The sequence below is a fragment of the Haemaphysalis longicornis genome, unplaced genomic scaffold (genome assembly GCF_048455015.1).
Source record: "Haemaphysalis longicornis isolate Haplotype H1 unplaced genomic scaffold, Haemaphysalis longicornis Haplotype H1 scaffold_10, whole genome shotgun sequence".
Classification (NCBI taxonomy): Eukaryota; Metazoa; Arthropoda; class Arachnida; order Ixodida; family Ixodidae; genus Haemaphysalis; species Haemaphysalis longicornis.
The window spans coordinates 140,929,838-140,943,005 of NW_027526204.1; the positions used below are offsets into that span (position 1 = coordinate 140,929,838).

At 47.9% G+C, this 13,168-nt stretch overlaps 1 protein-coding gene across 4 annotated transcripts in view; it reads left to right on the forward strand.

Moving 5' to 3' along the window:
* Positions 1-13,168, forward strand: part of LOC144159514 (ras-like GTP-binding protein rhoA) — a 40,626-nt gene that overhangs the window by 18,968 nt on the left and 8,490 nt on the right. For 3 of the 4 annotated variants that reach the window (XM_077691058.1, XM_077691060.1, XM_077691059.1), the window contains exon 2: positions 10,940-11,094. In XM_077691058.1, the coding sequence (XP_077547184.1) occupies positions 10,940-11,094 (155 nt within the window). Of the gene's footprint in view, positions 1-10,393; positions 10,644-10,939; positions 11,095-13,168 lie in introns of those variants that run through there. The other variant, XM_077691057.1, reaches the window with a different exon arrangement.

The following is a 13,168-nucleotide window of genomic DNA, read 5'->3' on the forward strand; positions in this document are numbered from 1 at the left end:
TCGCCTGCGTTGCGTCGGCGCGTTAAACCCTACAATCAATCAATCAGTCAGGACAACAAAGGATGGCACATACTATACAGAAATGTCCATTTATGGTGTTCGCACCCAATGTGACGATTTCCCTTCGCTCTGGCACGCGGCGTGAACATTATCCGCCCTCGTATGCCCCCCACCCACTCTTTATCAACAGCGCACTGACGCACATCCATCGAGTCTCTGCAATAACACAGCCAGTGGGGCGATACTGATTGCTGAGCCACTTCCGGTTGTAGCCTCATTCCCAACTGCGCCACACTTACTAATCGCACTCCTGCACGGCGCGGGCTGCACATTTCCACGTTATTACTCAACCTCCGTGTTATTTTTGGCCAATTGACTTTGGAATAAATGTATTTCCCGAGAAAATGGACGACAGTCTGAGCTGTCATCCGTTTTCGGAATGCACCTATCCTCCCCCATATTCTTGTGGTCACTTCCAGTAAAAGTTGCCTGGTTAATTGCTTTTCCAGACAGGTTGGTAAGGGTTTGAAGGACTGCAGCCTGTGAATGTTCGCAGCACGCCCTGATTAAATGGACTCTGCAACCCCTTCTGATAAATGCCTTCACTCGTTCGTTCGGGTCTCGAAGCACTCTGAAAGCTATAGTTATCGCCAGCACAGAGCGGCACTGAGGTATTTTTTCGTCGCATCAGATCTGCCTTCCCTTTCTGCTTTGCTTTTGGGAAGCTTTTTTTTAAAAGTGGCTAACGAATGCGTTTATTGCTGCAACTAAAAGGAAGCCAGCCAACAGCCGCTACACCGCTTTACTCGCGTAATTCAAGCGCTCGAAGAATGCCAATAGCTGCAGGGAAAGAGAAAAAAGATCTTATGAGCAAGTTTCTAAGTTATCTGGTGGACATAAATCAGTAATTTTTGACTGAGGTACTTCGCAACTCCCTGCGCTAAGTACTAGATGTTCACTACAGTCTGAAAGCCATTAGGATTTAGAGAAAAGTTGAGAAAAGCGTTGCAGGGTCCCTTTAAAGCCTATTCTGCCGTCCCAGGTAAGCAGGGCCTCCCTGGTCTCCGTGCCCGCGTTTCCGCTGAAACCAGCTCCTGATTTTCGTTGCATGCGAGCGCATACGGTTCTAGTAGAAAGCGGGCATTCGCCAAAATGCTGATTATTGCGCCATATTCATTAAAACGTATGGGAACGTCTGTTTTGCGCAGAAACAATTCTCTGCGTTCTCAGTAAAGAAAAAAAGATGTGACAGGGTTAATTCTTAATTGCAAGGAATTGGTCGCAACACGGAATGGGACGACTACGACAGAAAGCGCCTTCTCCGGAAAGTATATATACTAGCGCCATGGGCGGGATTCACAGGAAGCTTCCACGGGAGCAAAATGCAGTTGTCGTCTGCTGTGCTACCTGCCGTGGATAACTCAGTTCGTACTGACGCAGTTTTTAGCGCATGATATGTTGGTTCGATTCCAACTAGTAAGTGAGTTATTTATTTATTTTTTCTGTTTGGCTGTTAAATTTTTAGGCTGGGTGCTAGAAACTGGCAGGGACAGAAGCGACAAAGTGAGTAAAGTCCGCCAGGAATGCTGCAGGTGTGATATGCGCGTATTATTCCGTCAATCTGTACAAGCATGTGCAGTCATAGACAAATGAAATGCGAACACGAAAATATGAACCAGAACACACAAATAGCACGACTTCTTTCCATGCAAGTCATATTGTCGCGTGGGTTTATTACAGTGACAAAGTTTCGAAATGTGTCTTTCCGAATATACCGCCATCGGGCCGTTATGTGATCCCCACAATTCATGTACTTTGATTTTACGTGTTCTTGTTCATATTTTCATGTTCACGTTTCATTTTTCTGCGACTGTACATGAAGTATACTGGTACCTCTTTGCTTTTCTTTCGTCATCCCAGAACAAACAAACAGTGGTGATGGTGTCCTAGCTCGCCGCAAGGCCAAGTTAACTGTCTCGTCGGCGCTGTTGGAGCGTTTTCCTCGATGTATGCGTACTGATATACAATGGCACTGTTACATCAGGCCATCAGGCTTACAGAAAAAAAATAGCAGTGGCTTAGCTAGGCTATGCCAGGATATCCGTAGCGTGAGCTAAGGTTCAGCTGGTTATTCTTAGGTTTCCTGGAAGTCTAGGATTAGCTGAATATCATGCTTACTGCTGCTAAAACGATTTCCAAACCAATCTAATCCAATCCAGTCCAGTACAGTCCAGTCACTGCTCCTCGCGCATGGCTCCTCCCGCAGCACGGCTCTCCAGGGCCGGTATTCTCGTAACTATCCCTTTTGAAAACGTCCCTTTTGCGCCCCTTCCTCGTGACGTACTTCCGGTTAAGCAGTGAGCGTTGGCAGTAAGTTTGCCGCGCTTGCGTTACGTCACTTCCGGTTGTTTGCTTTTAGCCAATCAGGGCTTGCCAAAAGGTACACTTTTGAAAGGGACGCAAAAGGAACAAAACTCGAGAATACCGCCCCAGGAGCCACGCGAAACGGCTATCAAGCGGCTCCGGCGCAGCGTCAGACTTGGCTACTGCGCAACGGAGGCGCACAGCTAGGCACGCGCCCGCGCCAGAGCTTCTGCCGCGGCTATGACGTCACTCCTCTGGAATGCGCAGACCGGCGAATGTGCAGACTCAATTCTCTACACACTCGTACTCCAATTGAATTGGATTTCAATCCAATTTAATCCAATCCAATCCAATCCAAATTCAATCCAATTTAATACAATACAAGCCAATCTAATCCGATCTGATCTAAACCAATCCAATGCCCCTCGCATTTGCGCAGACGGCCCTTCACGGCCCACGCGGAACTGCTCTACCTCGGCCAGTGTAGCTTACGCTACAAAACAGAAAAACGCGACGTGCAATCTGTGTTCCAGAGTTTGGGCGCTTTGTGTAAACACGCGTCGCGATCAGCGATGACCCCGCACCAGAGTTCAGGCCATTCAAAGGCTACGTGCGCGTGCCGTTAGCGGTATTCTCCGGAGAAACGCGCGATGTATCGGCAGACGCCAACTGGAACTGCGCGCCAAGACGACGAAGCGAACGCGGCCTGGCTCACGACGGAGTGAAATGTTTGGCACGCTTCGGCGATTTTTTCCGTGATCTCGCCCGTCAAAGTTGCTGCTACCTGTGCGGGGCCTGTTTCAGGTGACCTTGAGGAAAGTCGTTAAGAACAAGGAGGCGTTGCACGTAACCCCCGAGAGAATTGAGCCGTCGTAAACACAGACTGGAAGTCAGTTCGCTATCACCGCCTTGTTCGTTTCTTTGTTTTTCATACGGATACCCTTTGGCAAGGGTACCCGCTGTCTTGTTCACTTGTTGCCTTTACTTTGAAGTCCCTCGCGATGATGAAACACGAAGCGACGTAATCTCGTTCTCTCTGTGGTTTTTGTTCACTCTAGCTGATTTATCTTGCAGATTTTGCTGTCTGCGCACTTTGTATAGTGCTGTTGCACTACAGACCCAAGATTGTCTGGTTTTCGTAAATTGGTATGAACTTTTCTCATCTGCTTACTTTTCAACAGAAACTTGGGCTACAGTAAGCCATGAGCTATGCGAGAATATGATCAAACCGGCATACGATCTTTTATTCATTCATATGTGATTCGCAGTATATGGATGAGTTTTTCTCTCGCAAGTCCAATAAACGTAGCTCTGATTTGTAGCAAAATTGTTGTTCCCGGGCGCGTATTCCTTTTCTGTTTTCTTTAAAAGTATTGCCAATTATTATTTTCTACTGAATCGCCACCTGCTCAAGAAAAAAAAAGTTGTTTATTCTTTTTTACTTAAAATTTATTTCTCCGGCGCCACCGGCACCATTTCAATGTAGATTTCCTGTACCGTTCTGGCGTCTTTCCCTTCGTATTGCCCAGCAATGCAAGTGTGTATAGCAGGGAAGCCAACTTTCAAGAGGCTCGATGCACATCATCATCATCATCATCATCATCATCATCATCATCATCATCATCATCCTATTGGTCCACTGCAGGACGAAGGCCTCCCCCACTGACCTCCATCCGTTCCTGTCCTGTGCTGCCCGTATCCATTCTTTGCCTTCGAATTTTCTTATTTCGTCTCTCCATCGAGTTAATGTCCTTCCTCTTCTAGTCCCGTCTCGCGGTGTCCATTCTGTTATCCTTGTGGTCCACCTGTTGTCCGTTCGTCGTACCACGTGGCCAGCCCAAATCCATTTCTTTCTCTTAACCTGAACCATGATATCCTCTATCCGAGTTTGCTCCCTAATCCAGGTAGCTCTTTTCCTGTCCCTAAGCGTTGCTCCTAACATTATTCGCTCCATAGTACGTTGGGCAGACCTAAGTTTGCTTTCTAGTTGTTTAGTAAGGCACCAAGTTTCCGCCCCGTATGTCATCACCGGCAGGGCGCATTGGTTGAATACCTTTCTTTTTTAGGAATAGAGGTATCTTACTTTTTATTATTTGCAAGTGCTGGGCGAATGCACCCCAACCCAGTCCTTTTCTGTTCCGTGGTTTGGGTCAGCACTGATCATCGGGCTAAGTTAGTTATATTCTTCTACTTCTCCCAGTGTTTCGTCAGCTATGCTGAAAAAGTCGCGTTCAGCATGTTTATTTACAATTACTTTATTCATATTTATTCTTGCCAGTGCGCGACACTAATACACCGCAGTTCTTTTGGGAGAGTTCCCGCGGGATGTTTTATGACGACCATATTTGCGGTCCGTCTGCCGACCAGTTGCCGACATTCTATGCGTACATTATCAAAACAATGGGAAATCTCAAATCTACCTTGCCAAGCCTAAGCTCAAGGGAAAATACGGCAAGCGAATTATGCGAAAAATTGGCAGTAAACCAATTAGACAATCAACAGGTAGCAAGATCTCGCAGCGTCCTTTGGCATCAGCTGACCTCGGCGGCACTTCCGGCTGATGGTCGGGATTTCGGATGGTTGCCTGGCTGGGATTTTCCCTCGACGTGTGGCCGTCTGGCGAGATCCGGCGTTGCGCGTTCCGCACAGTGTCCGCACTGCGGTCACTCTGAGGCAATAGATCATGCCTTGTTTCAGTGTTGTGTATAGCGGCAATGTTTTGGACTGTATTAAGCAGGCTGCTTGGTTTTACACTTCAAATGAGCACACGTTCAACTGATGTGTTGGCGAACCAGCTTCCTGATGTGGGCTGGTGCCTTTGTATTGTGGCGAAATCGTGGTGCCGCGTGTCTTCCAGTCAGACCACAACAGGTGATGTTTTCACTGCTGTGGCGAGTAAGGTCGACTCCAAGAAGCCACTTTGAGCACTAGCTGGCAGCTTTAGGCGAGAGAGAGAGAGAGAGAGAGAGAGAGAGAGAGAGAGAGAGAGAGAGAGAGAGAGAGAGAGAGAGAGAGAGAGAGAGAGAGAGAGAGAGAGAGAGAGAGAGAGAGAGAGAGAGAGAGAGAGAGAAACTTTATTTTTCCCAGACAGCCAGAAGGGGAAGGAGTGGGATTGCCCTGCCCTTCTTTTCAGTCGTCGGCCAGGAGTCCTTGAGCTCTGGCGGCTTCTTCAGCTTCTTGGATCAGTAGTTGCTGTAGTAGTTCTTCGGAGCTTAGCAGCGCCGTCTCCCATTGCTCCTCATTAAAGATGTTTATACTTCGTGTGTCTTTTTGCTTTTCTGTGCATGCCCATATTATGTGTTTGACGTCTTCCCTTTGGCCGCATGTTTTGCAAAGATAGCTGACGGTCCTGGTGTAGTAGTAGCCATACAGAAGTGGGTTAGGGAGAGCTCCTGTCTGTATTTGTCGCCGCGCGATGGCCCGGGACCTATTCAGATTGTCGTGTGCCTTTGGATACTTTTTCCTGCTGCATCTATAGTGGTGCAAGATTTCTCTATACGTTGTGACTGGGTTTCTGTCATTCGCTGTTTCATCTGGCAGTGTGTCCGCAGGGGGCTGGGGGAGAACCCCTTCTTTAACGCTGGTCCACGCGTTTCTTAGTGGTCGGGAACAAGACCCTGAGCATCTCATAGTGCTGTATTGGGGGGCTGCTAACGTGGTTCAGTATAGCTTCTGAACTCTTTCTGCGGAGACTTGAGAACTTTATGTGATGAAGTTTTTGTAGTAGCTTGTTGTTCCTAGCCCAGGCATTTGTTCTGCAGTGTGTTGAATGCCAGGGTAAGTTAGAAACTGATTGGGTAATTTTCTGTTTTCACGGTAGCGCTGTTACCACTAGTAGCTGCGCCCTGATATGTTGTTTATATGAATTCTCTTTCCAGCTATCAGCTTCGACGATGAGCGACAGTGGTGGGCCAAGCGAGGAGTGAAAGGGTGTCGCAGTTCTTTCCATTCTGGGCCCACATGACATACGCTGACTAGCCGCAGCTTGTTTTTATGCATATGTAGTACGCCGAACAATGTCTGAGCAGGAGTGAACGATAAAAACTGTGTATATATAGAGAGGGAAGTTTAGGAGCGCGTGGAGAGTTTCGCGTTCAATCTTACCCCTTCTCCATGCCTCACCTCGCCCCACATACACACACTTTTTCTTCGCACAAAAGTCAGGAAGCGACCTTATCGCTCACCGAACTTAGCGACTCCATTGATACGGCTCCGGTACCCCGTTTACATACTCGTATCCTGTACAATGAGGATCTGTTGACGGACCCTTGCCCAGGTCAGAGAACCGCCTTTGCTCATCGATTTGCGCACATATCCTTTTACTTCGTAAGGCGTTTTGAGGGCTTATTTACCCGCCTTACGGGATGCGGTCCGAATGTGTGTCCGTGCTCCCGACTCGCTGCGTTTAAAGATTCCGACATTTGTATGGCTACACATACTCTCAAGGCATACACGTGTTAATCTTTCCCCACTTTCTGTCATTCGCTGTTAACCAACCACACATATGGTCGCTGAGACGCGACAACGACACCAGAAAGCGAGCTTCTGTAGTTTTAGGGGCGAAGCACCTTAGGGGCTCTCGGCCTCTCCTCTCGTCTCCTGTAGTCACGTTACTAAAACATCGGGACACTCATTATCTAACGCCAAGCTCTAGAACGTTTCATCTCCATGGGCAAAAGCGCGTACTAAAAGAACACAGCGGAGCACTCGTTTGCCAACACCTCGCGCTAGAACGCATGCGGAGGAGTGTAAGACGAATACAACTTACGGCCAGTCTGTCTCTCATTTAATTGCTTACATCCGGTTCAACGCATGAGAGGGCGCCACCGCCTCAGCAGCGCGCGATTGCTCCTCCCAGCGGCGCTTCTCCGGCGCCCAATCAGCGCGCGCCGTGTGGCAAAAGGGAGACTTGCAATCTTTGAATAATACTTATACCCTGCATGTTATCGCCCCCCCCCCCCCCCCCCTTCCCAGCTTTACGTTAGTGAAGATGGCCCGGGATTGTTTGGTGTCGCTTGCTGTTCGCATACCTCTACTTTCCTGCGCATTCTTCGAGGATCACGGTATTGTCCTGCTCAGGTACGCGTACTCTAAAATCACCCATGCATCGGCACAGGCCTCGGTGTGGACCGTAGCTCCTCCAACGCTGACCTCAAGGAGTCCATGGAAGGGGTGGGGATTATGACTTAAACGCGACACCCCTTCGCGCTTCTAAACTACTCACCGCTAAACTTCTAAAACGTCTCTACACACATAGCGCTTTTATCGTTCACTACCACAGCAGGAATTTCTCGGTGTAGTATGCGTATACATATATAGAAAAACAAGTTTGGATGCTAAGCAGCGGAATTTATGTAGACCCAGGATGGAGAGCCATGCGACACATCGTGCAACCTCGCTCGTCCCACCGTTGTCACCGACCGCCCACACATAAAGCGGAATTCTTTGATGCAGACGCTGCGTACCGGTGTTGCTGTGTATATCGCGTCGCAAATCCGGTTACTGTACACGTTGCCGTTTTAAATGCAATATGGCGGTGAATGACACAGCATTGCGATTGCACCATGCTTGGCCGCGGTCCGAGTATTTCCCGCTTGTTGGGTAAGCCGTAACGTTCCATCGGCGCGCTCGGAGATGCGAAAGCCTGCAACATCCGCCGATACGAAGCTGTCATTCAGACGCCTCAAGCAACAAACGAGCCAGAATTTACAGCTGGGTCATTCCATGCCAAACGTCCCAGCCGTAAACTCGACCATCACCGATTTCTTCAGTAAAAGTTGTGGCTAATCCTTGCATGTCCCGCAATTCTCTCTCGAAGCATTTTTGTCCAAAACAATAATAATCTTCAAAATTTATTCCTCTGCAAAGACAAAAAAATGTTCCGATTGAATTTTCTGAAGTAAACTGGGATGAATTCTACTAGTGAATGCCTTGTATTTGATACTTTTACTACGAGCACAACAATGCGCAATTTAGGGGAGAATATGGCCCGCAGAGGAGCTTTTTACATATTTGGGAAACATTTTCTCGCACATTTGTTCTTTTTTTCAGCGTCAATATGTTCTTCAGCAATTGTCCACAACGGTGAAATTAAGAAAAAATCTTTCATTGTCCGAGAGGGTGTGCTTGTATTTGATGAGCAGTGGGAGCGTGCGCTGGGCAGCTCGGACCTAGACGTGCTAAAAATGTTTAAAACTCGCAACATCGTGTGCAAGATGAATGGAGTAACGTGAGCAAAAAAAAAAGCAATTTTTTTAAACGCGGCATACGGTAATCCAGGGTGTCAACATGATGTCCAGGAAAAAATGACGGCGCATTAAAAAAAAAAAAAGCAAATTTATGGATTTTTCGGCAGACCTAAGTTTGCATTATGCCGTGGAGATAAATGGGCGCCTACAAAAAGAGAAAAAAAGTTTTGGACAAAAATACTTTGAGGGAGCATTGCGGATAAGGATGAGCCACAATTTTTACTGAAGAAATCCGTGATGATCGACTTTACGGCTGGGACGTTTGGCATAAAATGACCCAGTTGTTAAACTCGACCAAACATCAATACAGGCCTCGTGGAGGCTCCCCTCCTGGTGCGTTACTGGGACTATAATGCGAAATATGCGTGCGTATTAGCGCTGTAACTTTTTCTATTCGGGTATGCCACGAAATGGCACGTGCACCGCCTACATTTCACCATCCGTGAATGATTCCTGATGCGTGCCGGGAACGGTGAGAGATAAGGACGTACGACCACGTCTGGAGCTGTTTCTCGCATGAAAGAGCGTGAACTGCTCGACCTTGTGGCCACTTTTCACATTTAAAGGGACCCTGCAACACTTTTTTTAAACCTTAAATGCGTGCATAACGTGGTCAACCAACCCATCCAGTACCTAGATTAGGGATTCTCAAAGTACCTCAACCAGACATTACGACTCTATGCCTATCAGATTAACTTCAAAACTTGCTCAAAAGATTCTTTTAGGTGTGGAGTACCTTAGGACCGCACAATGTCCGTCCGCGTCCGTGCGGATAGCATTTACAATCTAAAAAAAAAAACAAAAAAAAAAACACACGCACTGGCAGGATTCGAGCCTGTGTCTTGTAGACCAGAAAGAGTTAGTGTCAGTCGTCTTACCCATACGACCATGAGTTTTTTTTTATTAAAAAATATATATAAAAAAAATACGACCATGAGTTTGTACCCGAGAGTCAAACGGCTTACTCCCTCGCCTGTAACGGTGATGAGTATCTTAGGACCTCCCAATGTCCGTCCGCGTCCATCCGTGCGCACACCACCATCAAGCGAAAATCAAGTGAAATTCGATTTGAGCCGTGAGGGAATAATCAAGCTGCAACTCACGGCTCAAATCGAATGTCGGTCGGGGCGCAACCTTGGATGTCATTTCGAGTCCCTGTACTCCGCACCCTCGCCATCATTCACGGAGTGGAGGTGCTGCCATTTTTCTGTTTCCCGATCTTGGCGTTTTTCGACCTGCAAAATTGCGTCATTACAGCGGTTTAGCGGCTACTGGTCGGCTTCTCTTCAGTTGCAACAATAAACGCATTTGATAGCCAAAGAAAGCCACAAAATCATGGCAGAAATGCAAGGCAAGGGCAGACAACGCAAGTTCTGCTACGTCGAGCAAATCACTCAGTGCCGCTCCGTGCTGGCGATAACTGTATAGCTTTCGCAGCACTTCCAGACGCGAAGGAAAGAGTGATGGTGTTGATCGGCAGTGTTGCAGAGTGCCTCTGAATTATTCCTGTATCACCCCCATGATTTGTTTACATCGCTCAGTCATTTTATTGCGCAGGAAGAGGCATCAGTGCAGTATACCGACATCCTGCACCCGTCGAACGCATATCCTTATTTGGGATTGTGAAGTGTCACTTCTAACCACGAAAAAGGAAAAGAAAGAAAGGGAGGTAGATTGCAGCAGGCAGAAAAAAAAATTCATTCGGCACTTCGGTTGCTCATTCGTATCTATTGCGTAGGTACCCGCTTATCGTACCCCGCGGCGTCGTGACGTGTCTATTTGAAGCGGTCGCACGCATGGCACCGATAAGGATTCAGTCGCTCGAACAACAGTCGAGTCAATCAGACAGCGTTTTTTATCCTGACAGTCGGCGCCAGTGTAGCGCGTCGCTTTGTTTCGACACGAGCGTGAAACGAAGCAGCGCACCTTTCTCCAGTGGTCATGCAAGCAGCGTCTCGGATGCACCGACATGCCTTCTGAGCCAAGTTCACGTGCACTGCCGTAGTCGCGCACACTGGCACGTCAGTTTTCGTGAGTCTGTCTTCGTCCTTTCAGCCTGAGAGTAATTGTGAATGGCGTGTAAGCAACGTTCGTCTCTTCGCTTCTTCTTGCTCGTTTATCCGTTCTTGCACTGTGTGTACTTGAACACCTCGGCACTGGATCCTTGGGTGCACATTCTGGATCCTTGGGTGCACGCATGCGCGCACATTCTGAGCACAGATGCTAAAAATAAAACGTATGAGTAGTCAGCAGTTGCTATATCTAAGCGCGTGTTGTGAGAGCCTCGTTCAAAGTGCGCGCCCTTTTGTCTCTCTTCCCCTTCGCAGCGATGCTGACGCTCAAGGTGGTGGTGGTGGGGAGCTGCGCGTGCGGCAAGACGACGCTGATCCGGACCTTCCTGCGCGATGACGTCAGAGCGTCCATGCCGTCCCCCACGGTGCAGGAGGTCTACATCGGACACATGCAGCACGACGGGAAAAAGGTGCGCGCGCAGCTAGCTGCTCGCTATTCTTATATCGCCCCCGACGCGGGAGATTTGAAGAGCGTGCAAACACGAGCAGGAAGCAAGGGGTTGACAGTGCGTCAGTATCTACGGTTCGGGCGACGTTTGTCACCGTATGCTAGCGGAAAAGGAACCAGGATTGGTGTAAACGAGCGAAAAAGCACTCGCCAGTGTGAAAAAAAACTGCAATGCGTCATTACTGCTATGTATACTAAAAGTACCAACACAGTAGATAAAGCGTAGCGGTAAAAAAATCCTAACGTATTTTTTTTCTAGCTGATTGCCACTTTGGAGGGCCAGGAGGTCAATAATATAATTTTGCGATCAGTTATCTCTGTCAAAAGTACGCGACAATGGCGCCAGGTTGGTGGAGTGGAGGGGATTAACTTTATAACGGCAAGCGCGCTCTTCGGGCGCTGTCCAGGTGGGACGTGTCGTATACATATAGTCCAGGCGCCTTGGTCCTTGCTGGCGAGAAAGGGTCTCTCCTCCACCAGCCTACCCTGGACGTCTAGGACCGATCTTGTGTGATGATGACATGGAGGGTATGAGTCAAAACATTTGTGTGTGTGGTCACGCAACTGCTATGTGAAAGTGTGTGCCCAATTCTTGGCCGTGTCGACATGTAGCGGTGTTTTCTTTTTTTGAGCAAGGTTACTAATTAGAAGTAAAGTATAATTATCCTTGCTGGCCACTGACTTCAGCTACATGTTGTATAACCAAGACCCCTCAATTGAACACAGCGTCATTGCAAACAATTCCGCGCAACAAAAAACAAATTAAACAGGTTGAGTGTTATCACTGCCCCTTTGTTATAAGAAGCAAGCTCTACTAGCGAAGGATGAAAATCTAACAACTCAACAGTATGTCGCTGTCAGTGCACTCGTGATTGTTTCCCCTGATACGAAGCTACGGTAGGAGATTGTCTCTTTTTGAGCGAGTGAGTTATCTGTGCCATCATCAGGGAGCATTCAGCGGCCGGTCGGTGCACGTCGCTGAACTGGCAAAACAGCGCTAAAGATGGAAATAAAGCGAATGATGGTAAAGGCAAGACGCCAAGATTTGAGCAATACTTTGAAAGAACCTTACGTTCAGCCGCGACAAAAACATTACAACAAATGGCCTTCCACCTGAGCGGCAAAATCCGGAGATTACCTGTTTACTATACTATAATGCTGAACAGGGCGGCTTCATCAGCGGGGTTCTCGACATTACCGCTTCGCGCCATGGTTTTTTCACGTGGGGTTCATGCCTGTGCACAAGTAATAAACGCAAATGTGTGAGTTGGAGAGTTGGAAAGTTGAGATAGTTGGATCTGGTTCATGTTTAAAGCGCGGACATGAGCGCATTCTATCAATTGTTTATTAAATAAAAACGCACACACACAGTTATACTCGAGTGTTTATTCACAAAACATGCGCAAAGAACTTGAAGATTGCTTTTTTTGCAAATGTTCGCATTCACAATTTTGCAAATGAGTTGGCGTTCAAAATAGGCACATGTTCGTACCTATGCTCTCAGCAGACAAGACTACTGGTTAGACGATCGACAAGGCACCCACCTCGGGGTGACACACACACACGCGCACTCGCGTAGAGTATGTTCGTAAGGTATACGCCCTCGTGTTTCCTGAACTCGCCGGCATTGAATCTCTGTCTGTCCGCTATCTCTCCGTCTAGACGTGAGTGTCTGGACTGCACACATACGGGACGTCCTTTATCGTCTTATCACCCGTACTGCGGAATTTAAAGAGCCACAACTCATCTAATACCAATCCTATTTTTAGGCGTTTTGCCGAACATTTGACCGCTGAATAAAGCTGAGGAATTTTTGCGAAGAAAATTCCCTCCTAAACGCCCCTCCCTCCTGTTCCCCTTCACAACAGATGTATATTTACAGGGTCGCAGCGTTCGTTCACAGCTAATCCTGGTCTTGGGCCGCAACAGCCCGTCTTACGCGTAAAGAACTCCATGTTACCGCATACAAACCACATGGTGATCAGTGCAGTAATTCGCTTGGTTTACGGGTGAGGTTACAAAATGTAGTGGTACAC